Genomic DNA, 27,847 nt, shown 5'->3' on the forward strand with positions numbered 1-27,847 from the left:
CCTGATTGAGGTCAGTAACACAGTCCCATTCCCAGAAGGAAGGGGTGCAGGGGACAAAAGGGAATGCGTACATGGTTCCTGAAGGAGGTGTGCTGGACGGGGTCCTCAGCTGCCAGGGAAATGCTGCTAAGCAGAATGAAGAAGAGGATCAGGTTGGTGAAGATCGTGTCATTGACAATGCGGTGACACTGGAGGCGAAATCTGTGTGGGGAGGAGAGAAGGACAGAAACATGTCAGGTAGGCAAGGGAAGCAGCTCCTGGGTCTCTGGGGCTCAACACTCCTTTGCTCAACTTGTGAAAGGTGCTTGTCAGTTTGGGGGTGGGCTCTTCATCTGAGGTCTTGCTGCTGGGTAATGACAACCACATCCCACCCCCGCTCTGTATCCCCACTGTGAGGCGTATCTGCGCAGAATTTTGCAGTTCTAAAGCATTTTCCCAGGCAGTTAGCTTTTGACATTTTGGAGGGTTACATCTGAGACCTTTGGGAATCCCCAAATTTTCATCTACTTCTGTGACATTAACAACTGGCTCTTTGGGGGGGGACTTCTTTTTCCCATCATTAAAAAATCATTTATAAGATCTTCATATTTTGATGTATAGGGAATAACAGAGCCACCCAGAGACGTGGATGGTGAGAGGCCAGCTGAGCCTACACTCTGGCTGGGCAATTTGTTCCTGTATAATAGCTTCAAACCATGCAATTCAATTCCACACCTCAGCATAATTATAAAGAACTACATGCATGGACCTCTGGGCACTCATTGATGGTGCCACAAATGTTAGATCCTTGAATGCCAAGTGTGTCTTATATACTATCTCATACTGGCAGCTTAGGAAGGGGATATGGCTGTTATTATCTTCATTTTATAGATAAAAACACTGAAACCCGAGAAGGAAAGGCTGGCCTAGAAAGACAGCTTGTAGAGTGGTGTGTGTGTGTGTGTGTGTGTGTGTGTGTGTGTGTGTGTGTGTGTGTGTAGTGGTTCAGGGCTTGAATCCAGGCTTTCAGACTTTTGCTCACAGCATTGTGGTTGACTAAATGCTCTGAGAGACCCTAGTGCTGTGGAAGTAGCAAATCCTGGAAAGGACAAACACTTTGAGACAATTCTGGCTTCATTAGAGTGAAGAGGTCTGCAGTGATTATCCCTTTCAAACAAATAAACAGATCCACTGAGCCAGGGTCTGTGTGATACGTAGCCAGAGTTGCCTGAGGATAGACGTAGTAGATAGATAGTAGTAGCACTGCTATCAGGAAACTGCATTTCAAACAAGACTTGAGGTGGGACACAGAAGCCTGGGACTCTGTGTTGCTGAGGCAACACCCTTAAGAAGCATCTGGAAGAAAGCTTCCTAATCTTAATTTAGGTCCACAGGAATCACCAACTAAGATGATGTATTGAGGTCACAATCAAAAGATCATTAAACACACAGGAGGGTGAGCCGTTAAGATGGGAAATCAGAAGAAACTACAAACGAGTGATTTAGATCCCCTCCCAAAGACTGTGTATACTGGACATATCAGGTAGAGAATGTAGAACAAATATATTTTGAATATTTAACAGAATAAAGGACTTGAGCACAAAGATGATGAATCAACAAGGGAGGTATTAGATATAGACAGATGGATCTGGAAAATCAAGCAGTAAATGGAACTGTTTGAACTGAAAAAAGAGTAAAGTAGATATAAAAACTGGCTTAAATAGTAACATAGACAAAATTGAAGAGAGAATGAAGAAATTGGAAGATATATCTGAAGAAACTACCCTGAATACCAGAAGAGAGGTAAGAGGTGAAAGATTTGCAAGACACATTAAGAGATAGGAGGACAGAACAAGAAGGTCTAACATATGTCTAATTGGAGTGCCAGAAGGCAAGAATAGAGAGAAAGAGATTATGGCTGCAACTTTTCAGGAATTAGAAATTCTTATTCTAATTTTTAATGTTCGAGAACTGGAGAAAAATATAAATCCCTAACATCCCAAGCAGGACAAATAGAAAGAAATCCATATCTAGACACGTGGTAGTAAATCTAAATAACACCAGAAGGTGCTCAGAGCAGCTAGAGATAAAGGGCAGATTACCTATAAAGGAATGATAGTAGGAATGATACACTATAATAATATGTTTAACACACTGTGAGACAAATTCTATCAACCTAAAATTGTGTACATAGCAGAACTATTTTCCAAGAACAAGAAATGAAAACAATTAGCGATAAACAGAGGCCAAATGACTTTACCATAAAGGAACACTAGGGACTTCTAAAAAAATGTGCTTAAGAGGAAAGAAAACCATTGCAGGAGGATGGACTGAGATGCATGAAAAAATGGTGAACAAGTAAAATGTCAAGCTGTATGTAAATCCAAATTTACATTGCCTATAGAATAATAATGTAATGATGTTAATGTCTAGCTTGTTAGTTAAAAAAAAGGTCAGGACTAAAATACTAAGCAACAGCAATATGTAAGGTAGGAGGGCGGAGGGGAGTTAAAGTAGTGTAAGCTCCTTCTATTTTGCAGGAGAAGGTTTAGGATACTGCTTAACTTTAGACTGTGTTAAGTAAAATAGACTTAGTAAATTACCAAGGGTAATCACCAAAAGACTAGAAATAGAGTTTATACGTGTCAAAAAAAATGCAGGGAAAAACAGACACAGGTCTTCTGATTTGGAATCCAGGATACTTTTCCTTAATCAAGGAAAAAACTGTTTACACAAGTTGTGGGGAGTTGGGAGCGACCCAGGCTCCACTAGGGGTCGGAGGGTGCTGGCATCTGGTATGCACGTGGCACGGAGAGAGCAGAGTCCCACCTTCCCCACCATCCTTGCACACCTGTTGTTGGGGCTGAAGATGAAAAACGCACTGGCTTCTGGCATGGGCACTGCCTTTTCCTTAAGGTGCAGCTCAGAGAGTGGTCGTGGGCGGGGGCCCACAGGCATCTCAGGCTCCTCCTCATCCTCTTCTCCTGTAAGAAAAAAAGCACCGTTCTAAATAACTCCACTACTCCCACAAGGTTTTATCGCTATGCTGCCTACTTCCAGATACCTTCCTACTGACCGGAATCAAGACATCATTTGCGTCTTTGAAAATGAGAGATATAAACTAAGACACTCAGCTCTCTCCCTGTGAGTGCTGGAATCTTTGTTAGAGAGACTTTTCTGGCAGCACATGACAAAGGGGGAGGGGTTGTAAGTAGGGTGACTAGTTCAATCCCAGTTTGCCAAGGACAGTCCTGGTTTCTAAACTGAGATTTCCACATCCCAGGAGGCTCCTCAGTCCCATGTAGATTTGGATGGTTAGTCATCCTAGTTGTAAGGCACTAGGAAAGGAGATCAGGTAAGACTAGGGCATGGCCAGGTGTACTTGTCCATCTAGGCTACAGGTAGGGGAGTGGATACTGCTTAATTGACTTGCAAGCAACCCCATCCTTGAAGGTTCTAGGAGTTTAAAATTAACACTCCCATTCCTGAAAAATACCAAAAAATCATGCACTGTAGGGATAATATGGCAATGATGTTGACTACAACAGGCACTTCATTCAAAGTTAAAGAAGCCCCTTTGTTCTCCTGGCTAGTGGCCACATTTACCGTGGGCCAAAAGGAAATGGCTTATTCCTTTGCGTGTGAGGTCATTGCCCATGGTAGGAAACTACCACATATCCTGTTCTGATCAAATGCATTTAAAAATGTTTAGAAGGAGAATGGGAGTAAGAGCATGGGCTCTCCAGCCAGTGCCTTGGTCCAAATCTTGGCTGTTTCTTTCTGGCATTTAGTCTCTCTGTGTCTCAATCTCCTCATCTGTAAATGGGATAATAGTACATCCATACCTCAGAGTGGCGCCTGACACATAGCAAGTGCTATATAAACGTTAGCTGTTGTTATGATCTCTACCCACAGGAAAGACTCATAGCCTGCAAAGTAGTGCTTAGCATCTTTCTCAGTCTGACCTCTGCCTGCTGTTATTCTGACACGTTCCACTCACATCAACCTGTTTTCTGAAGGCTCATGGTAGTGGATTGAATAATATCCCCCACAAATTCATGCCTAGCTGGAATCTCAGAATGTGACCTTACTTTGGAAACAGTGTCTTTGCAGATGTATAGTCATGATGAAGTCATATTGGAGTGGGGTGGGCCCTAAATCCAAGGACTGTTGTCCTTACGAGGAGACAGAGAGACACACATGTGAGGACAGAGGTGAGGGGAGTGATGAGGCTGAAAGGCAAGGAGCACGAAGGATGCTAGCCACCAGCTGAGACAGGGAAGAGGCGAGAGGGGAATCTCCCCGGAGCCTTAGAGGGAGAATGGTCCTGCCAACACCTGATTTCAGACTTTAGGCTCCAGAACTCTGAGAAAATAAATGTTTGCTGTTTTAAGCCACCAAGTTCATGGTAATTTGTTATGAGAGCCCCAGGAAATGAGTACACTCGCCATGCGCTTTCTCCTTTCCTTTCCTCACGCTGTCTTTTTATTTGAACTGCACTCATCTCCCTCTCTGCAGAGCTAGAAGGACTCCCATGTCAGACAGCATCATTCACCTGGCTCTCCTGAGTACCTGAGCTCTCCAGAATGACCTTCCTGCGATTCCAGAGCCCTGTTGGCCTCCTGCATTCACTTGGCACTTAGGACAAAATAGCTCGAATGCCTGGTTTTACACTTATCTATCTGTTCCATCTCTTTATGTGCTGAGAGAGAGACTATGGAGAGAGACACCATGCCCAGCACGTAGCCGCCCTTAGTTTTTGATGATGATTACACATTCACACCAACATTTGCTTTATAAGGAAGGGAACTTTGCAAAAGAAGAAGGTCAGGTGGAGACTCAGCTGTTGGGAAGACAGTTATGGGGAGTTATCTTATGGTCCAGCCATGTCTCTGCATGCTGTCTCTTCTTCTGGCTAAAATGAAGCCAGGTGGTGCAGAGAAAAAAAAAAATGCCAGGCACAGAAGGTGGTTCTTTATCAAGCAAGAAGCATTTAGGGGTCCAAGGCTTTTTTGGAGGACCAGCAGAATATAGGCATAAATCAGTTTTTTTCCCCCTGGAGCAATTAGACCTGACCAGCAAGCAATTAATATTTTTAACAGAAGAGAGCTGTGAGATGAAAAATTGTGTATAGGCCAGCGGTTGAAGCTTTCTAACCAAACCTTGGTAGGTTAAAGAAAGGTAGAGTCTCCCAGTAAAGCAAAATAAATAAAACTGGGGTTGGCCTCAATTGCAATGTTTACAAATGAAATTTCACCGAGAAGGCTCTTAAATTCCTGTCCAATTGTTTGTATTCTTTTCAGTTTTGCTCTAAATGACCCAGCACTTTCTTATTCATGATAATTTGGTTAACAGGTAATTTCACGCTTACTTTAATCATTCGTGTTTATAGAAAAGCTTATTTACTAGCTTTGTGGTTTCCCGAGTTCATGGTGAAGAGTGTTGCATGCTCTTTCGTCTGCGATAGGCTGCCTCGCTGTTCATGAAGCTCCACCCTGATTTCCGTTCTTAGGGAGAAGCAAATCAGTTCGTTCAGACACACACCGGCTGAATTCCAGGCATAATGTTTAAGAGGAAACCACTTCTAAAGGACAAACCCAAATTTGTAAAGGGCCAGAAATCCGACAGCTGTGACGCTTTGCATGTATTATGTATAAGGAGGGAGGCTGCAGAGTAGGAAAAGTCAACAGAACCCCCTATACTCCCGCTCCCAGATGCCAGTGGACTCCCTTGGGGATCTTTATTTTCTCATCTCCGTTCTCAGAGGTGTGGAGAAGTGCATGGCAGGTGCCAGTGCTCAAAAGTAAAACCCCTGTGTAGCTGGACGCCCCACTCTTGTTCCTTGGTGATCCTTGCCCCTGCCCCATTTGATACTCAATTTCACCTCTGTGATTTTGCTCACGGCCAATTCAGATAAAATGTTATTTCTAACACCTAGTGCCTACAGCATACTGAACACGAAGCTGTGGTCCTTGCCCTCGAGGGACGTACAGTGTTTAGTGTGGCCCAGAGTTCACTGGCATGACTGGCAAGGCCACGCCCCCGAAGTGAGCTGTGCAGGTGGGGACCCGAGACAGAAGTCTGAGGATGCCCCTGCTGCTGCAACAGACATGTTCTGTGCTGGCTCAGCTCCGAAACCTCATCTCCTCCCATGGCTCACGTTCTCTCTCTGACTTCTGGGCCACTAGCAAGTCCTGCAAAATGCACCCCAAGTTCCGCCACTTCTCTGTATCTCCAGCACCACTGTTGTGGCCGAAGTGGCCGCTGCCTCTCACGGGACTACTACTGATGTCCTCACTGCCTTCAGTTTTACTCTTGACCATCCACTGCCCTGTGTTCACGCAGCATAGTCTGCTAAAGGTAATTGAGACACCAGATCTTATCTTCCTCTGCCTGAGAACCTCGGGTGAGTCTCCCTTCCATCAGTTAGATCCGAACCCCTCTGGTGGCCTCGGCGGCCCTGCCCCACTAGCCCCTGCCTAGTCCCTGTCTCACCCACAACCTTGCCCTTTCTTTCTCTTTGCTGCATGCACACTGGCCTCTTCGGATTCCTCCACAGGCCATTCTGCCCAAGAGATTGTGCATTTGCTAGCCCTCCACCTAGAAAGCACTTTCCTCTGATTTCCATATGTCTAGTTCCTCTGATTCAGTCAGTTGTCAGGCCAGATGTCGACTCCTTCAAGAGGCCTTTACTGACCACACAGGCAAAGCAGCCCCACGCCACCGAGGACCTTGCTTACATAGCCCTTGGCTTCATTACCTCCTTGCCACTCACTGCTACCTGACGTTACCTTTTTAGTTGGCCTCCTTGCTTGCTCACTGTCTGTCTCCCCACTGTAAACTCTAGGAGAGCGGTGGCCTTCCCTGTCTTGCCCACAGGTGTATCCCTGGGGCCTGCCACAGTGCCTGGTGCATGGTAGGTGCTTCATTAGTAGTTATTAAGTGAAAGAATACCTTCACAGTTTCTTCCAACTCTGTCTATGACAACATATGGTCCTGAAATAACTTCTGTTCTCTCCCACTTCCCACATGCCAAGCCCAGCCCAGCCTACTCTTCTCTATGAAGGCTGGCTGTCTCTCCCCACCACTCCCCACCTCATCTCTCCCCTTACTCCCCACGAACCCCTTGCAGCAGCTGGAGCCCCCCTACAGCACTCAGTGTTGTCCTATGCATTCTCTGGTGTCTTCCACTTTCTTTTTCAAGTGTCCTTGTTAATTTTAAGTTCTTAGTGACTCTTAACATCTGTATGTTCCCTCAATAAATGAATCTATTAAATAAAAGTACAATCTTGGCACCCTTCCTAGGTGAGTAGATATTTCTAAAATTTAGTGTATACTAAGCTGGGAGGCTCAAATCAGCTGTTGAGCTTTGGGGATTCAACGGGGAAGGAAGGACTGACATGCCACGGCTGGCTGATTGGCACTTTGTGCATATCAGAAAAAGGCCCCTTCCGTAGGGTGTTCCTGTGAGGGCAGAGCCTGTGGCTAGGGGAGTGCTGGAGCTCAGCCCCACTCGGCCGCTTCGGCACACACCTTTGGGTGCAACCTGGACAAGCAAGCACAGTAAGCCGTGCCGAGGGTGGAGGGGCACGGGTGAGAAGTGGGGGCAGGAGGAGGTGTGAGAGTATTCTCTGGCTCTGCCCTTCTCTCTCTGGGAGTCTGGCTGTAAGTGGGGCCGGTGCGATGCTCACCAGTGCTGCCTCCCAAGGGGTATCTGTGAGAAGTGGGCACAGCAGAGGCCGGATGCCCAGAGGCTGCAAAGCAGAAGGGGCAGGTTTGGGAGGACAATGGCAGATCAGGTTCTTAGCCTTTTCTGGTTCAGAAGAGAGAGGAGCAGGTGGGAACGAGAGATTGACAAGAACAGAGACAGCAGGTCAAGTGATCCTAGGAGGAATCTTTGGGGACTTCTGCTGCACCTGATATTAAGGTCCAGGAGTTGACCTGCAGAGTCGGGAAGGAAGAGCAGGGAAGCAGAGGCAGGACAGGTGGAACCACCAGCTTTAAGAGCACACCACCTTGAGTAAGAAAATGAAAAGCAGGGACAGTGAATAAACAGGGGGCTGTCGGGGCTGGCCTTCAAGGCCTGAGTGTGGCAGTGGGTTGAGGCAGGACAGTGTCAACTGTCTATAGACCAGAGGTCTCAACACAGATGTGCCAGATGTGTGGGACCAAGAGAAATCCGGGAAGGGCTGGGTCTGCAGAAGGCTAGAGAAGGGTGGCCACACAAGGGGGGAAGGGACACTCTAAAAACCCTAAAGAATCCTGACAAATCAGCACAATGTGGGAATAGCTTTTCAGTCTAAAATCAAAATCATTCCAAGAATCCTCAAAGCTGAGTCAACAGAGGGACTTTTCTATGGTGGCCAATATGGTGACAATGTTCTCATTAGTTTTTTTCCCCCTGACCTGCTTCTCTTTGATTTCAAAGGGCAACAAAGAAGAGAAAAGGCATGAGTATATTTAGAATGATGAAACTGGAGACTATGGTCGTAGGTGTGGCTGCCCCACTGCCTGGTAGAAGGAGCAGGCCTGGGCTGCCCGCAGCTGGACACACGTGGGAAAGGACCCTCACATGCGTTCTCTCCCCCTGTGCTGTGTGCAGGGGGACCGCCTGGGGCCCAGGGGGGTTCCTCTGATTACTGTCTTTCTTTTTAAACTTTGAAAATATACACACAAGTCTCGATTTGTGTGGTGAATCTCCCTACCCAGCTTCAACAGGACTTGCTGGAGTGTATTTTAAAGCAACTTCTAAATATTTTAGACTCCAGCCATACTCACATCTACATTTATAAGCTAAAACTACAGTAACACCACTGCAGTAACAAAATAAACAAAAACTACTTAAAATCATTAATTTCCAGTCCATATTCAATTTCCCCGTTTATCTCCAAAATGTCATTTTAGAGTTAATTTGGAGATTCAGGATCAAGACAGAATTCCCCATTGACTTTGGTCAACATGTCTAGTCTTTGAAATCCTGTAAGAATTTCTACCCAGAAGAGCTTTCAGACTTCAGACACCCTTCTCGCTCTTCCTTTGGTCCAATCCCCAGCAAACCAAATCCTCCTTCCCTGGAGGCAGGTGAGTCAGGATGGAATGATGGCAGCGGGCCTGCTTTCCAAGGGAAACAGAAGATGGCTGCCCGCGTCCTTGCAGGCATGCCAGCGGAGGATGGTGGAGGGAAGGCCAAAAGGAAAACCTAGCTTTCCTCATACATGTAGAAGGTTTTTAGCCATTTAACATGGTTATCAACCCAAATACAGCTTAACCTCCACTGAGAAGGAAATGCCAGTAAGACAACAGTCCCTTGCTGTGAGCAGCTGATGGCAGGCTTGAAGTGGGAAGTAACAGCTGCAGTTGTAGGGAGAGGGGGGTAATCCTGGGGCTTGTACGGGACGTGGAGCTTCATGAGGCAGAGAAGCGAATTCTGGAGGGAGGCCTGAGGACCTCTGACAGTAAGCCCCCTCAAAGGAGACTGCCTGCCAACTTAGGTATCAGAAGATGAGAAGGCTAAGTTGCAAAGACTACTTTTTATAATGAATGAAAGCATTTTACAAAGCAACAAGAGGGACATCTGTGGTGGCAGCTGTCCTTGCACTCAGCACTGCCACCTGAGTAAGGGCAAGGCAGAGTCAGGATTTACTATTATTATTAAGTGAGCGTAATGCTGCAACATGCAAATTATATAAGTTAATGATTTTATGGCATAGGATATAATAAAACCTTAAATGTCTATAGAATCCACCTACCAAAGGGCATAAAAGACTACTCAAACACAATTCATTTAATGTTATGTTGTTATTATGAGCAAGCTAGGAGCAAAGTTCTCCTCCGGATGATAATTGGTAATGCCTAACTACAGAGACAGAAGACTTTTAGCGGTGTAAGGTACTTGTAGAGGGAACCTGGAACCACTGGTCCCTAATACATAGCTACTTCCATATAGCTTGAGAATCTGGATCTCTACCCCCTACCTCCCAACCTCAAGGATAGGCAATGGGATTGGTACCTGTATTTTCTGGGTTGGGGTAGGGGCACTTATCCTCATTTTCATTGGGCTGGAGGTCATCCATGTTGATCTAGGCAGTCAAACGAGAGGAGGAAGAATCCAGTTAGATAAGTTCCCTAGTTAGAGAGGCTTAGAGTAGCCTGGAAATGGCATCATAGTCAATGGCTGAGCTGTTGACTCAAAAATATATCCTTGTTATCTTGCATATTTCCTTAAAGACATCAACAGAAGGCTGGGATTCACCCAGACGGACTTCTCTTCACATTGCTAGCCCTCCTGCCCCACCCTCCTGGGTTTTCTTCCATGGAGTCTCTTTTCTTTCTTCCTCCCTCCTTTCCATAGGTGCCTGGCCTGGGAAGACCATACCTTCCTTCCCCCAGCAATGGGCCTCCCAGCTCCTGGAAGGGGATGGCTTCTTACCTTGGTGGTGGGTGGGGACTCTCCATCAGCTGTAATGGATTTCAGTTCAATTTTCTCCTCCTTGGTCTCCTCTACTGCTGGCTTCTCCACCACCTCTTGTTTCTTCTCTGGGCTGGCAGTCCTGGCCGGTCAGTGGGAGGAAACATTAAAGGAATGTTTACTGAATGATAGGAAACATGGAGAAACGAACCACCCTGTGGTCTGCTGGGGACTGGTGGGAGCAGATTCCGTGGACCTACATCCATCTTCCTTCACCCAGGGCATAGGGCATGTGCCACTCAATCCCAGATGCCACTGGGCCGGGCCCACTGTGCCTGGCCTGGCCACACCTTGCTCTGTCTGAGACTCAGTTGGCCTCTTTCAGCTTCTTAGCTGCTCCAGTCCTTGCTGAATCAGAGAAAGGTTCTGGATCTGATTCAGGTTTGGTTCTTGGAAAACTCTGCTTAGTATCCAGCAGATGCATGGCCTTTGACAGTCCCATTTAGACAATGACAGAAGACAATGCAGGGCCTTATCTTGCTTTCTGAACACTGGAGATGAATTATCAAACAGCAAAAAGGAGTCACTCAGCTGGAACAGCATTTCCCCTCTGAGTGGCTGCCTTCCTCCTCTCTACATCCTTCACTCCTACCACCTATCATGACCTCCCTTCTCAAGAGCATTCTCCAACTTCTTAGACAGGTGGGGGAATCCAGCATCTTCACAGAGACTGTAATTCACAATGGTCCCTACTTTAGAGCAATGCCTAGGAATCAGCAGAGAGGCCTAACTTTCTGTAGGAAGACCCAAACCCAGTGCCCTCTAGGAGGGATGGCCAGCAGAGGCCAGCACCCAAGCCTCTCCTTACCACTAATGGGAATGGCATTCCAGAACTGGGACTTTGGGGACCTGGGCCTGGATAAGCTTAGAGGGTTACCTGGCCAGCTTCTTTCTCTCCTTCTCTTCTTCTTCCTCCTTTTGGGCAGATGTGAGGCTCTCAGCATCAGCCAGGTTGTCCACAGCAATGGCCAAGAACACATTCAGTAGGATATCTGTTTGTGTCCATTCTTAAAGAAAATGACCCTTGGCCTTGGGGTTTTTGGTGGGCACAGGGGGCAAGGAGGGTGCAGGACATGCAGTGGTAGAGCTCCCCACAGAGTGAGCTCAATGGTGACTCACTCTGAGGGTTCCCAGCCCAGTGGTGTCCCTCCTCCACCCCTCTCCCTCCATCACCCTTCTAGCTACCAGGAGTTTTCTAAGGGGTCAAGAGCAGGCTAGCTTGCAGGCTGGAGTGGACAGCAAGTGAGGCAGTGAGTCTGCCTTGCTCTTTAATTGCTGGGTTTTGTTATTGGCTTCCCCACTGAGATGACTGGCTGTAATTGACAGTATAAACAACATTGTCTCTAGCAGAATGCAGAATGCTCTTAAGAGTGGTTCATTGAACCACTGGGCACTGAGGAGGCGGCCTGATAGCTCTGCCAACTCTTAATGTGAGCCTGCGCATACAAAGACCCTTGGAGTGTCCAGCTGGAGCTGGCTGCATCTTGGGAACTCCGAATCGAAGGGGTCATCTGCCCTTTTCTTCTCACTGCCCCCCTCCCCACCGTGAACAGAAACACTGTGGGTCAGAGAACTGCAGAATCAAAGAAAGTATAGCTGCACGGGGCCTTAAGATTTGTTAAGTCTAACCTCCACCACCAGGCCCCCAGACAGTCACACCATGTCCCATATCAGGAAGCCACAACCCACAGAGGTGAAGGGCTTGCCTAAGGATGCTAATGTACACCTGCCCTGGCCCCTGGCCCCGTGGCAGGGGCTTCACATACGTCATCCCATTAAACCGCACCAGGACCTGTTAAGTAGTCGGCACTGATATTTCGTCACCCCATTTTACAGACGCTGAGGTAGAGAGCCTTTAGTTTGCTGAGGTCACCAGGCTGGTAAAAGGTGAAGCTGGTCTGCTGGCATCAATGCCCATGCTTTCAGGACTACATTAAGCTCTGATTTAAACCCAAATCTTGGGTCAGCGCTACTTCTACTTTACCGTCTGCTTCTGCACACAACCCTCACAGGGTTATGACCAGCAGAAGAGAAGACCGCCTGAGGCTTGAGACCCCAGAAACCCGCCCATGGCCTGGATCAGCAAGGACCTGTCTGGTCTGCTCGGCGAAGCCTGTCTGGCTCTGGGTGAGACGAAAGTCCTGGAGAGCGGCTTCAGAGGGAGGGACACTGAGCAGAAAACAGGGAGGGGAGATGAAGGTCATTTCAAGGATGATGGCTCAGTTCTCCTGTACAGTACTTCTTACCTCCAGCAGCAACAGGCCAGGGCAGTCAGGGTGCCCAGCTCCAAGTGTGTTCACATTGGAATCTATGTGAGTAGCTGTCCGTGCACAACAGCAGGGGGCGTTGTTCACCTAGACTCTAATGAGAACATGCCTCTTGGAGTGGGGCAACACTACAGCCCAAACTGGTTCAGGAAGATGAACTTACATCCCCACCTACGCCAAAGCTCCAGGCTTCAACCAAGACCCGCCTCCATGGCTAAGGTGGTTCTGGGACAGCACACGTTTTCTCCCCAGAGCACATCTTTCCCCTGCTTGCCTGGGGGCCCTGTGGGTGGGCAGCCACACTTTTCAGCCCCAAGTCAGGACCTGCTGGGCACACGTATTTGGCATCGTGCTGCAGGCTGAGGGAGGGTGGGGCAGCAGGGGCGGGGAGGCAGGAGCAAAGGATACAGTTTCCACAGATGAAGAGGATGATGAAGTAAATACAGACTAACATCCCTGGAAAAGAGGGGCCGCCATAAGCCATGATCCCATCATACATCACCGAATTCCAGTCCTCCCCGGTCAGGATCTGAATGACACATTCCCACCAATAAGGGACACAGCGTTAGACCAACAGCAAACCCCAAAACTCCCCTGCCCTGCCCCACTATGTTAGCAAAATTGTCTAAAATCTCTTTTCCACTTCTTTCCCTCCTCTTGGCCCCCAGTTCTCCTCCCAGGGGCTCTGAGCTAAACACCTGGGCAAGTTTGACGCTATCCTTAGAAAAGGTGCACGGGCCCTGACATGATACTATTTGAGAAGAAAAAAGGCTTTCTGGTCAAAGTATCTCCTTCTACTTGCATACACTGCACAAGATGGCTGCCGTTAGCCATTCCTCGGGGTCCTTTACAAACGTGATTGTGTTCATTGAGAGAGTACTGTGCTATTCCAACTTTCCCCAGAGTTAGTCGTTGGGTGCCATCTTTAAGATTTGGGCCATATCCACATATTATTTTTCTTGTAACTCAATCTACTTTGAAACTTAAGCAAGTGCTACTTTATCTTTACCCTACACCAAAATATCTATGAAATGACAAATTTGATCAGCTAGCTATATTTTTTCTGGGGACAAGCATGGTGGGTAAGAAAGACAGAGCTTCATTACCCTCCCCTCCCCCAACAAGAGCAGTCTCCTTTCCTCCGTTTGTGTTCATGTAGAATTTATTTGAATAAAGGGTTCCATGGTTAAGCAAGAGTTTTTAAACTACTCAATTATATTTTTTCCCCCAGTGGTCCACCCAACAGAGGAATTCCATGGGGGACTAAGGTAGGGGGAACTACAGAAAGAACTCAAGACTCTCCTGCGCATGGGCTGTCCATGGCTGATCTAGGCTGGCTTTAGTTGCCCAGTGCAAGGGTGAAGCTTCCCACCACCTTTTCAAGGCTCCTTCTCTCTTGCAACCCCAACTCTGCCACTCAACCACCCTCCTGCTCATCATCCCAACAGAGAAGAGTCCATACCTGAAACACGGTGAGGAGGGACTGGGGAAAGTTATCAAATGTGCTCCTCCGGGTCTGCATTTCATCAAAGTTGAACTTTCCTCCAAAGAGCTGCATCCCCAGGAGGGAGAAGATGATGATGAAGAGGAAGAGGAGCAGCAGTAGGGAGGCAATGGAGCGCACAGAATTCAGCAAGGATGCCACCAGGTTGCTTAAGGAGTTCCAGTACCTGAGGACAAGAACGAGGGAGATTAGTGTCCTTTTTCTACATTTTCCTTAATATCACTCCTCATTCACACACCCACTAGAAATTTTAAGATAAATTACAACTCCTTCTTTTCCCCTTTCATTGGGGTAGCGATGGTGGTGTGGATTGGGCTGCTAAACTCACAATTAGAGTGTGCAGCTAGTTAATTCAGGGTCCCAGGATCAGTAATGTGTAATGGTGAATAGATGGAGCTCAGAAGTCAGAAGCCTGAGTTTCAACCTAGCTCTGCCAGTTGCTAGCTGCTAGTTGCAGCTGGGCAAGTCACTTAACTTCCCTTCTGTTTGCCTCTGAGAAAATAGAGATAACAGTGGCACATACTTCATTAGGTTATTGGGAAGATTACATGAGACAAAAAAAAAGCAGCCCATCCAGCAACAAAATAAGGAATAAACAAGTGGAATTACATCAAACTAAAAAGCTTCTGGTCAGCAAAAGAAATCATCAACAAGGTGAAAAGACAATCTATGGAACAAGTAAAATATTTGCAAACCATATATCTGATAAGGGGTTGATATCCAAATATAGAAAGAACTCAGACAACTCAACAGCAAAAACAAAACGAAACAACAATGAAAACCCAAAACCCCAAATAATCCAATTCAAAAATTTGGCACAGAGGTGCCTGGGTGGCTCAGTCAGTTGGGCATCTAACTCTTGACTTCAGCTCAGGTCATGATCTTGGGGTCATGAGATTGAGCCCTGCATCAGGCTCTGCACTTGGTATGCAGTTTGCTTGTCCCTCTCCCTCCCCCACCCTTGAGTGCATGTGTTCTCTCTCTCTCAAATCAATCAATCAATTTTTTATTTTTATTTATTTATTTTATTTTTTATAATAATATTTTTATTATATTATGTTAGTCACCATACAGTACATCCCTGGTTTTTGATGTAAAGTTCGATGATTCATTAGTTGCGTATAACACCCAGTGCACCATGCAATACGTGCCCTCCTTACTACCCATCACCGGCCTATCCCATTCCCCCACCCCCCTCTCCTCTGAAGCCCTCAGTTTGTTTCTCAGTGTTGTCTGAGAAACAATCAATTTTTTAAAAAGAAGTATAATGTTTAAAACAATGTGGCACAGGACCTGAGTAGACATTTTTCTAAAGAAGATACGTGAATAGGCATCAAGTACATGAGAAGGTGCTCAACATCACTAGTCATTAGGGAAACGCAAATTAAAACTGCAGTAAGGTATCACCTTACCTCTGTCAGAATGGCCATCATCAAAAAGACAAGAGATTACAAGTGTTGGCAAGGATGTGGAGAAAGGGGAACCCTGGTATGCTATTGGTGGGGTTGTAAATTGGTACAGCCACTATGGAAAACAGCATAGAGGTTCCTCAAAAAGTTAAAAAATCAACTACCATATGATCCAATGATTCCAATTCTGGGAATATATTCAAATGAAATGAAAATAATAATTCAAAAGATATCTACACCCCCCATGTTCTTTGCGGCATTATTTACAATAGCCAGCCCAAGTGTCTATGAAGGGATGAATGGACAAAGAACTTGCAGTATATATAATACACACACACACTGCAATGTTGTTCATCCATAAAAAATGAGGAAATCCTACCATTTATGACAACATGGATGGACCTTGAAGACATTATGCTAAGAGAAATAAGTCAGATAGAGAAAGACAAATACCATATGATTTCACTTCTATGTGGAATCTAAAAACAAAAACAAAAAAGCAAAAAAAACCCCACCTAACTCATGGAGAAAGAGATCAGATTTGTGGTTACCAGAGGTAGGGGGTGGGAGGAGGGAGAATTGGATGAGAGTGTTGAAAAGTATAAACTTCCAGTTATAAGATTAATAGGTCATGATGATGTAATGTACAGTATGATGACTATAGTTCACAGTGCTCTATGGTATTAACAGAGTAGATCTTAAGAGTTCTCATCAAAAGGAAGGATTTTTTTCCTTTTCTTTTATTTATATATTGTATTTATATAAGACAATCTTATTTATATAAGACAATATATATTGTATTTATATGAGAACCTATTGTGGCAATCATTTCATAATAAATATAAATCAAACCATCATGTTGCATGCCTTAAGTTTATATAGTGATGTGTGGCCAATTATTTCTCAATAAAACTGAAAAAAAAATAATTCTTCCTCTTAAAAAAATACCCTAGTATACAGCCTGACACACAGTTGATAAAGGTTAGTAATTACTGTTATCACTATTGGTCTTTAGACAGAAAAACACATTACAATCTTTTTCCCCCAAGAATGCTGTCCTCAGCCCAGGCAGCAGCTGGTCACCCATGGGTAAGAGAGGGTACAAGGCTTAATGACGTTTCCCAGATTTACCCTGCTGTCCAAAGAATTGTTTTTTTTTTATAAAGCCTCTCTTCTGGAGATTCTGATTCAATTGTTGTAGTTTGGAGCCCAGAAATCTGTATTTTTTTCCATAATAATATTTTTATTATATTATGTTATTCACCATACAGTACATCCCTGGTTTTTGATGTGAAGTTTGATGATTCATTAGTTGCGTATAACACCCAGAGCACCATGCAATACGTGCCCTCCTTACTACCCATCACCAGCCTATCCCATTCCCCCACCCCCACCCCTCTGAAGCCCTCAGTTTGTTTTTTTTCAGAAATCTGTATTTTTAACAAGCATCCCAGATGGTTCTTATAAGTAGGCAAGTCTGGGAAATCCTGGGTTACAGGAAACCTATCTCACCCACAGGGTGGGAGTCTGTGAGTAAGGTAGAGAGGTCTTCCCCGGGCAGAGATGGGCCATTGGTGGGGTGCTTTGGAGAGGAGGCCCCCAGTCCTAATAGTCACAGACCTCTCTCCACTGTAAATACAGAGGTTCTCCATTATAGCCTAGGGAAAATGCCTTCCTCTTGGAAAAGGGGGGAGGTATGGGCTGCTCATGGACGCTGAATGTGGCTTGGGTCAGTCAAGGTAAGGAAATACACTGTAGCAAAAGGAACACAGCCTCTAACTGGAGCAGGTGTGACAACAGAAATCTCTCTTGCTTAGCTCCACCTTTGGCCTGTCTGCCTTCCAGGTCACTATCTTGGTTTCCTCCACTTCAGGCATTCCTAGCTTATTACCAATATGTACAGTGAATTGTTTTTGCTGCTTAAAAAGGTGACATGCAAACCACTCCCATTATAGCCTCACAGCTGTACCCCCAGCCTTGGTACTTCTCTCCAGAGAATGGTTCCATATTAGTTGAAAGAAGCAGATGGGCCAACAGTTTGGATGTAAACGTGAACTTCTTCCCAGCCTGGCATCTTTAATGCTCCTTTCTCCTTCACAAATTCAGCCTTTCTCTACCTCTATTTTGCCTGACAGCCACACTTCCTCTGTTTGCAGAATATTAATATAAGTTTATTTGTATCCATTCTATTAATGCTCTTCAGTGCTTTTCATTTGTGACAGTCTCATTTCACCCAAATAGGCTCTGAGTTCTTGAGGACAGAGACCAGAAGTTTTTTCTTCTTTTCTCTCCATCTTTGTCTTCACCCAGGATGTGAGGCACCCCGTAGGTTAGAGGTTGTCATATTTGTTCTGCTTATTTTTTTAAATGTTTTTTTATTATATTATGTTAGTCACCATACAGTACATCCCTGGTTTTTTATGTAAAGTTCGATGATTCATTAGTTGCGTATAACACCCAGTGCACCATGCAATATGTGCCCTCCTTACTACCCATCACCGGTTTATCCTATTCCCCCACCCCCCTCCCCTCTGAAGCCCTCAGTTTGTTTCTCAAAGTCCTTAGTATCTCATGCTTCATTCTCCTAAAGCTATTTCAAAAAATAGAAACAGAAGGAAAGCTACCAAACTCATTCTATGAGGCCAATATTACCTTGATCCCCAAACCAGGCAAAGATCCCATCAAAAAGGAGAATTACAGACCGATTTCCCTAATGAATATGGACACCAAAATTCTCAACAAGATCCTGGCTAATAGAATCCAACAGTACATTAAAAGGATTATCCATCATGACCAAGTGGGATTCATCCCTGGGATGCAAGGGTGGTTCAACATTCGCAAATCTATCAGTGTCATAGATTTTTATCCAGAAGGAAAAAGCCAAAAATCATATGATTCTCTCAATAGATGCAGAAAAAGCATTTGACAAAATACAGCATCCTTTCCTGATTAAAACCCTTCAGAGTGTAGGGATAGAGGGTACATTCCTCAATCTCATAAAAACCATCTATGAAAAGCCTACAGCAAATATCATTCTCAATGGGGAAAAGCTAGAAGCCTTTCCCTTAAGATCAGGAACACGACAAGGATGCCCACTCTCTCCATTATTATTCAACGTAGTACTAGAAGTCCTTGCAACAGCAATCAGGCAACAAAAAGGGATAAAAGGTATCCAAATCGGCAAAGAATAAGTCAAACTGTCTCTCTTCGCAGATGACATGATACTCTATATGGAAAACCCAAAAGAATCCACTCCAGAACTATTAGAAGTTATAGAGCAATTCAGTAATGTGGCAGGATACAAAATCAATGCTCAGAAATCAGTTGCATTTCTATACACGAAAAATGAGACTGAAGAAAGAGAAATTAGGGAATCCATCCCATTTACAATAGCACCAAAAACCATACGTTACCTTGGAATTAACTTAATCAGAGACGTAAAGGATCTATATTCTAGAAACTATAAATCACTCTTGAAGGACATTGAAGAAGACACAAAAAGATGGAAAAATATTCCATGCTCATGGATCGGAAGAATTAACATAGTTAAAATGTCCATGCTACCCAGAGCAATCTACACTTCCAATGCTATCCCGATCAAAATACCGAGGACATTTTTCGTATTTGTTCTGCTTAAAGCAAAAAGAGAACCTCTCCGGGGCTAGAATACCTGCCCCTCTGACATTTAAAGCAGTGTTCCCACACCTGGCTGGAGAGGAAACTGCTGAGGAGTTTGTTCATTTTCCAAATACCAATTCCTAGGCCTCACCCTGGAACCATGAAATCATAATCTCTGGCGCTGGGGCTTGAGTGATTCTCACACAACAACTCCAACACTTGTTGGTAGACTGGTGTTTAGGAACCAGTAACTTTAGAGCATATTTATAATGAGAATTTCCAGCTCTATCAGAGGGGAGAGTGTCTGCATATGGATTAAGGTCACAGAGCCCCTTAGAGATCTTCTGTGTGTTCAACTGTCACGGAATATTCTGGAGAAGTCTTTATGTCCATAGAAGGTTGAAGTCTTAATTTTCATGAGGTGCATGGACATGAGGAAAATAACTCGAACCAGGCTCACAGCTGAGGTTCAGAGGTGTCTGACAGCCACAGGCACCCTATGGGGAGCCAGACAGGGAGGTCCCAGACTGGACAGAGCAGCCAGGAAGTAGAGAGGGAAGCGGATGTGGGAGAAGTCCCTCAGAGTGTCCAGGGTTCTGGGAATATGGAGGCTGTAGTAGAGAAACAAAATGAGTCATCCAGTGGAGGAGAACTCTTTGGAAATGTTGGGCACGAAAGATGGCAGATAGTGAGTGACCTAGAGGGGCCGACTCGTGGAGCAGAGGTGACGGCTATAATGGTCAGAGGGGCCAGCCATGGGGCAGACCGTTTGACTAAAAGTGAGGACTCTTCTCATGGTTCCTCATGTCCCTCAAGTTATCCAAGGAAAGTCTGCACTTCTTTTGGTCAACCAGTGGTGGGCTCACAATGTGAGACTTGTGGAATGACAGAACTCCTACCCCATCATCTCCCTTAGTAAGTGACAACTGCAGTTTGTGGCTCAAGACACAACCAGTGCAGTTACCCTTCACATCTCTCTCATACCCCAACCCCCAACATCAGCAAGCTCTGTATCCCCACGTTCCAAGCGAAGCCTGAGTCTGGCCACTTCCCACAACTCTGTCACCAGCCAAGCCAGTAACCTCCCAGCTTGATTTCTGCCTCCTGACAAGTTGCCCTGCTCTGACACTTGCTCCCTGCAGCCCTTCTCCATGTCACATACATCTAAGGTGAAAAGCCCTCAAATGCACCATACTTTTTTTTTCAATTGAGAGTAATGAATTATAACACATTGAAAAAACAATCTAGGGGCGCCTGGGTGGCACAGCGGTTAAGCGTCTGCCTTCGGCTCAGGGCGTGATCCCGGCGTTATGGGATCAAGCCCCACATCAGGCTCCTCCGCTATGAGCCTGCTTCTTCCTCTCCCACTCCCCCTGCTTGTGTTCCCTCTCTCGCTGGCTGTCTCTATATCTGTCAAATAAATAAATAAAATCTTAAAAAAAAAGAGAAAAAACAATCTAAATCCACAGATATTTAAAAAAAGAAGGACGAGGTTTCCTTTATAGAATATGTCAAATGGATAATATGAAGGAATGAATGATGAATGACCGAATTAGAAGATCATCCTTCTGTAGCAGCAACTAATTCAGGTGAAGATCATTACAGACGCTAAAACCATCAGGTGAAAGGTTATTGGCCAGTAGGGTGTTCATACACTCTCAAAGTATCACTCCATAGGTTACTTTTTAATCACAAAGAGAAAGGGTACCTTAACAGTGGAGAAATCTGGCAGGCATCCCCTTAACCAAGTCTCTACACTTAGAATCACCAATAATGAGATAAGCTTCTATTACGTATTTCCGATGCCATGTGGTGGGAGGCACACAATCATCTATGTACTCCACACCCCTGTGCAGGAGCCCCTTTGAAACTGTAAGTCACACCAAGTCAACGCTGCTTCAAGCCCTCAAATCTTCCCAATGGAAGGCTTAACAGATCACGCAGGATCAGCTTCTCCTGCCTCCATGACCTCATCTCCTCCCGCTCTCCCTCCCCCTTTTGCTTCAGCCCACCGGTCCTCAACTGTCCCCTCAGCCTCCATGCATACTCTTCCTCTGGTCCTCACTTCTCTGCTGTCTGCGGAGATGTCCCCCAGAACTCTGCGTGGCTTGCTTCTTCAGGCCTGCAGGGTTCTGCTCAAATGTCCCCTCATCACAGCGGTCCCCCTGGCCACATTCTATCTCCTATTCCTGCTTTTAATATACTCATCACCACTTGCCACCAGAATGTAAGGTTCATGCGAGCAGGGAGTTTGCCTGCTTTGTTCATATCCTTAGTGCTTCGAGTAGTGCCTCTTCCAAGGAAGTAATCAATGACTATTTTGTTGAATGAACGAATCTTACCATGAATGTGACATTTTTGTATGTACTGGAGGGAAAAGCAAGGGGACATGGGTTACCCAGACACTTCTGTGTGTGTGAGGTGGGAGCAGGGGTGGGATGGTGGTGGGACCTCTCACACACGTACTGAAGTCAAACATACTTTGCACCTCTTCCACATCAGTTCTTTTCCTATAGCTTCCCTAAATTCTTAGGCACAGTTACCACTGCCTAAGTCAAACTATTATGTACCGAAGGAATAGACAGATGGTTGCCAGAGGCAGGGGGGTGGGCGTGTGTGCAAAATGGGTGAAGGGGGTCAAAAGGTAGAAACTTCCAGTTATAAATAAGTCCTGGGGATGTCAGGTACAGCATGGTGACTATAGTTAATAATACTGTGCTGCATATTTGAAAGCTGCCAAGAGTAAATCTTCAAAGTACTCATCACACACAGATACACAAATTTGGAATTATATATGGTGATGGATGTTAACTAGATTTATTGTGGTGATCACGGTGTGATGTACACAAATAGTGAATCATTATGCAGACCTGAAACTAATATAATGTTATATGTCAATTATACCTCAACAAAAAAAAGAAAGTGATTATGTCTCAATTGCTCTACAGAAAACAGGGTTGCTATGGCTTTGAGACTCTTGTGCTAGGATTTCCCAAAGAGCTCTGGGCATGTGTCTCCCTTATGGAAGGACTCCCATGCCAGTGGCTCAAAACCAATGGCTGTGGGTTCAAGGGCTTGAACCAGCCTTTAAGAGACAAATTGCAAGCAGGTACATGGATATCAGCCTACCCTTCTCATGAAAAACACCCAGGCTGAAAAGATAGCATTGAGGACCAGTCACGCAGTTACGACACAGTGAAGACGAAGAAACAAATGGCTGTTGATGCTGTTTGCCTCTGATTTCCAGTTGCTTCCTGTTCAGCAGGAGCAAGGTAGAGTCTGTCCCATGGCTGGCTTGCCACTTGGACTTTCTGTTCCTTGAGAAGAATTAAGGGAGTAGAGCTGGTGCCAGTGGCCTGGCATGATGAGGGGCATACAGCTTGCTGAACAGAAGGTGTCCACCCCTAATGTGCACATGGTTGGAGATGTTTTATGTGCTCTCTAAAGGACTGAGACAAAGGGATTGTTGTCCTGATGTTGTGGCAAAGAACACTATTAGGGTTCAGAGAAGAGCTAGATTTTGGAGCCTGGCATGCCTTGGCTGATAGCGGGAGATAGGGTAGGGGCCTCATTACCACTGATATCAATGAGATTTGTAGGTGACAGGTGGCAGCCTCTGGACAGGGTGACATGAAATAGCATTGGAATGAAATGCTGGCAGCCTTGCAGCTCCTGAAGCTCTCTCCTCCTTACTGTCAGTCTGATTCTGGGAGGCTGTTAGCGCTACGGCAGGAAGATCAGATGATGCCTCAGGTCCCAGAAACACTCTCCTTTTTAGATATATTAGCTATGAAACATAAAAACTAAAAGGGTTAACCACATATTAGCAATCAACTGAGGCTTTTATCCTCATCAACTAAAAACATGAAGCACATACATTCACACACAGACAAAAAAGAGCGAGCTTTGGAGGAAAGCGAGCAGCAGCACAACAAAGTAATGTCTTGGGCCTCTTAGAGAAACAGGAAAATGAAGTACTTGTCTTCTGAACAGCGTACACAGGCATCCACATCCACAGAGGTCTCCATTCTGTATTTGGGGATTCGCAGGCCCAGATGCACATGCCCAACTTCCGAGAACCCCCTCCCCCCACCCCACCATTCCCTGACACTCCACTGGCCACGGTCATCCTTGAGGTCAACTTTTCAATTCTCCTGTGGCTCTGAATCATTCTCTCCAAAGTGTGTCCTTGCCCTCCTCATCCCCCATCCAAACCAGCCCACTGTTCTCTCCTTAAGTAGGGGGCCTGTGAGAGTTTTCTTATTCTCTAACTTGTTGACTATGGCTTCACTTTTGTCACCTTTCCCCTCTGTCTCTCTTGGCTTAAATGACCACCATCTGTGCAGGCGTACTGTATCTCCCTCATTCTTCCCGCACTAAGACTGTTTGGGCCCCGTGGACTTCTCCTGCATCTTCAATGACAGAAAGTGACCTGAGCCTTGCTTGAGCTGGAAATTTCATCCTGTGAACCTTTGCTTCAAATAGCTCAGGGCCAGGTCCTTTACATTCTAGGTATGGAGCAGATCATTGAGCTTGCTATAAATAAAAGATCTTCATAATAACAGTACCAATAGCTTTAGGGTGCTTTGTAAATGCTTCACCCCACTTCCTCTCTGTTACAGAGAGGTTCATAACTAAATTATAACTGTCCCAACTCTTCTTGTCCTGAGGGGTAACCCCCCACCCCACCCCCCAAAAACCACAAAACTCCTTTCAGTGTTGGTGGCAGTGATCTATTGTTGATAGAGAATCTATAAAGCAAATTTCCTGTGGCAAATCTGTGCAACATGAGACTTCTATACAGCGTTCCTAAGGCAGGGAGGAGGAATGCAGATCAGGTAAGTTCACTGAGGGAAGCACAGAAGGTGCACTCAGGAAAGAAGCTCAGTTTTGCCCTCATCTCTCCCTGTGCCAGCTACACAGGTATCCAAGGTGGGCATGCAAGGACTAGTCCTTCAGCAAAGTTGGCCCCTGGTTCTGTAAGACACAGTAGAACTTGGAGGGTTTAGTGTGATGGAAGGCAGAACTAGGCATATGTGGTTCCAGGAAGAGTCAAACAGAGAATTCTATAATATTATGGTCAGGGTCTCGGACAGCCAGGGGCCCAAGGCCAAATTTACCAATTTAGTTCCGCCTGATACCTACCTCTGTTCCCTCCATTCTAGGAGAATTCACATTTTATGTGTTTTACTTTAGAGTCAAACCCTGCCTTGGATAACAAGTTCAAAGGTCTCATCTTCTCTGTTTGCATCAGATGTCTTGGTCACATTGAGAAAGGAACCTACTGGGGGGATTGTAACCTGGTCAGGCTGGCACGGCTGTCTGGTCTTGACCTTCGGATTGCCTTGGGATTGTGCTCCCCTGAGCTCCTGGACCACAGAGCTGCTCAGTTCTGCTAGTGAGCCCTTGCATCAGATGTGTCAGGGTTAGGGAGGGAGAACATTCAAGTCATCCTCACCTGTGTCTTCTTAATCCCCAGTAGATGATACCAGCCAGTCACCATCCCAGAGAATAACCACCCTTCATGCTGACGTCAGGGAGCAGGCTCTTGAGTCTGAGCTGCCTTCTCCATAGACCCTGGCCTGGAAACTGGGCAGATGCCAAACATATCTCTTTAATAATGGTCCTTAAGGAGCTCAGAGCTTCCATGGTGCCCTAAGAAGAGGAGAGCTGGAGTGGGGAGGGTGGGGCTGGTGTAGGGTTGGATCTGATACTCACGGCCAGACTCTGGCAATTGAAATGGAGACATTTAGAGCCTGGAGAATTTGCAAAAGGCTCTCACCTTGGGGCGTTATGGAGCCCATATGTGATCATGATTCACCAGTAAAGCTGTCTGTGCTGAGTCAGCCCAAACTCACATTTTAGGGCCTGGGAAGGGAGCCACAGGGGAGGAGCAGTAGGCGAAAGAAAGGGATTTAAGGTTTAAGAGAGAAAACAGCAAGGGCTGGAGGGATTTCAGTGCCTTTAAAAACCAACTGTATAAAAAATGAGGTGTGATTAGTAAATTGGAATCACGTCCAGATTTAGTCTAACCGAGGTCTTTCTTCCTCCCTGTAGAATGATAAGTCTGACTGGGCTGACAAAGAGTAGACATACTTGATATTAAAAACGGGCAACATTGAAGAGCCCTGTAAAACCTCAAAACAGGAGAAAGAACCCAATCTATGACATGGCTGGAAGGCCCACTGGCATGGGTAATGTACCCAAATTTGACAAAGATTTTGGCCACGTGGATGCCTCTCTGTTCTCACTGAGACGAGAATCTTGCCTTCTCTAATCCATAATTTACCACTCCTAATATTATTAACACTCAGGAATCAACTGATTTACAGTCCAGTGCAGGGTTCCCAGTCTTTTTTTTTAATGAGACATATAGGATGGATCATATTCATATGCACAGTATACTCGCTAAAGCATTCTCAGATTTTGACAAAACACTAAAAAAATAAGCATGCCAATAATTCATTTTCATCATATACCATATTCATACTTGTCATATACCGAAGACTTCAGGCAGCATGAAGAGTGGTAAGTCCAGCCCATTCTTGCCCATTCATAAAAGTACTTGGGAATGCAAATGACCAAGAGTGAGGGCATCACAGGAACAGTATTGAATTTTTTTGAATTTATTTTTTTGGAAAAGAAACTGTTCATAAACTTTGGTATTTCAGCTCCTATAATAACAAATTACTTGCTACACACTGCTCGGTTGCTCTGGACATACCATTGTGTCTTGACATCATTGTGGAGGACTCTTGGTCTAGGTCAGTATTCCAAACTCAGACTGTAGATCCTGGGTGAGGGAAGGGAAACTTGGAATTATAGAAAGGGATCCATGAATCCATGGATACACCATGCATTACAGCACTCTAAGTAAATAGCCTGTCTTGAGTGTACATTACCACTTTTCAAATGTGCATAGGTGTATAAGAACTAATAAAATTCAAATAATTTAAAAACTTTGCTGAATTCACAGTTCTTTATCATCATTCTATGTTTTTCCAGTCAAGAACTATTAAAAATATGACCTTAACACGGTTGGGGGCTACAGTAGAGAGTGTAGATGAAAGAATCAAGGTTTCCAATGGTATATGAAGGTCCATATTTTAAGACAGGGAAGTGGACAAAGGACAGCACCAGGAAATTAGGCCAGTGTTTCTCAAAGTGAGGTCACTGGACTACCAGCATGGAACTCACTAGAAGTTGCTGGTCAAAATCTCTAGAGGTGGGAATCCTTCATGAGCTCTCTTAATAAGTTCAACTGAGTTTGAGAATCACAATTACTGGTTCAGAATGCATTGTAAAAAATGCTTCTTCAACATGCAAGTGATGAGATATTTACAAAGTATTCTCCATGAGGTTTTAAAAGATGAGCGAGAAATATGTTTGCTTGATGGCAGAACCATGCACAGATCACCAATCTCTAGAGACCATGATGTCCACTCCCAGCCCATATTTTAGGCATTTCTTGGTCACTGGAGTATATTGGAGACAAGGTTAGAGGGAGGATGGGATTCCCCACATAGTTATAGTCTCTATGTTGTTTTCCAAAAGCCCCCAGAGGGGTTGGAGGCTTGCAAACAGGAAGATGATGGCCTTTGCCAAAGTAACTTCCAATTAGATAATTAAATTATTCTGTTTATAGACTTTATAGAGATCTGAAAATATCACCAATCTTTCTCATGGAGGGACTACAGGAAGCTCTCCACAAAGATTTTTTAAAAAATGGTTTCTTAGCAATAGTTTTAGCTTAGAAATAGATAAATTATTGATTAAAAATAGAATGACTGTCAAATATCTTCAAGACACTATGACAATATCTAGGAACAAGAATTCTTTTCTATAGGAATCTAAAAAACAAAAGCAAAAACAAACCCCCAAACACACAGACTTTTGAGAATTATTTAGGAGGCTCTGAAAACTCCAAGTTAAAAATAGCTTTTACCAGACCCAAGGAAGAACAAGTAGGATCAGTGAATAACACCAAGCATCAACTTGTAAAAATCCTTTAAGTTGAGTCTCTGGGACAGAGACGGCAAGACAGTTTAGTGGTCAACTCCACAGTTCACCATCATGGTTAGGAGCACGAAACCTGAGGTCAGACGGACAGACTTCCTATTTAATCCTGGCTTCACTCCTGAGCACTTTGTGTGGCCTGGGCAAGTGACTGAAGTCTCTAAATCACAGTTTTCTCATCTGTAAAATGGGAATAATGATAATGGTGCCCTGCTCTGACTCTCTCTTACAGGTAATTAATTGTGAGGGTAAATCAAATGAAAGCAGTCGGGCCACACTATTTGCACAGAGTAAATCCTGATGCATGTTAACGATAATTGTTACTATATTTCTACTACTTTTACTACAAACCGAGGATTTTCTGTAATGCCAAGATATTCAGGGCACTCAGAAAGAGCTTTTTCTGGTGCGAGGGGAAGAGAGGTGTTTGCTTAGGAGCGTTACACTTGTGGGTTTAAATTCTGTGTGTCCTCGGAGTCCATCTGTGACATTAAATCTTCCCCAGGGACTCTCCTGTTCCTGACTTCCCATACCATGTATTCCCTGCATCCCAACATTTGCCGGCTCATTTTATTCTGTCTTAGAT

The 27,847-nt window shown here is 45.1% G+C and overlaps 1 protein-coding gene across 29 annotated transcripts in view; it reads right to left on the reverse strand.

Annotated features, from left to right (window-relative positions):
• The window catches only part of CACNA1C (calcium voltage-gated channel subunit alpha1 C), a 734,056-nt gene that overhangs the window by 108,996 nt on the left and 597,213 nt on the right, over positions 1-27,847 (reverse strand). For all 29 annotated transcript variants that reach the window (XR_015721584.1, XM_087855496.1, XM_087855495.1 and 26 more), the window contains 7 exons: positions 14,177-14,384; positions 13,123-13,243; positions 11,325-11,439; positions 10,409-10,529; positions 9,989-10,058; positions 2,831-2,963; positions 72-201 (listed from right to left, as the gene is read on the reverse strand). Coding sequence is in view for 28 of the 29 variants with exons in the window: in XM_087855496.1 (XP_087711622.1) it covers positions 72-201; positions 2,831-2,963; positions 9,989-10,058; positions 10,409-10,529; positions 11,325-11,439; positions 13,123-13,243; positions 14,177-14,384 (898 nt within the window). In the remaining variant the exon portion in view is untranslated. The remainder of the gene's footprint in view (positions 1-71; positions 202-2,830; positions 2,964-9,988; positions 10,059-10,408; positions 10,530-11,324; positions 11,440-13,122; positions 13,244-14,176; positions 14,385-27,847) is intronic.

Source organism: Ursus americanus, chromosome 25, assembly GCF_024610735.1.
Source record: "Ursus americanus isolate L20-20 chromosome 25, mUrsAme1.1.p, whole genome shotgun sequence".
Taxonomy (NCBI): domain Eukaryota; kingdom Metazoa; phylum Chordata; class Mammalia; order Carnivora; family Ursidae; genus Ursus; species Ursus americanus.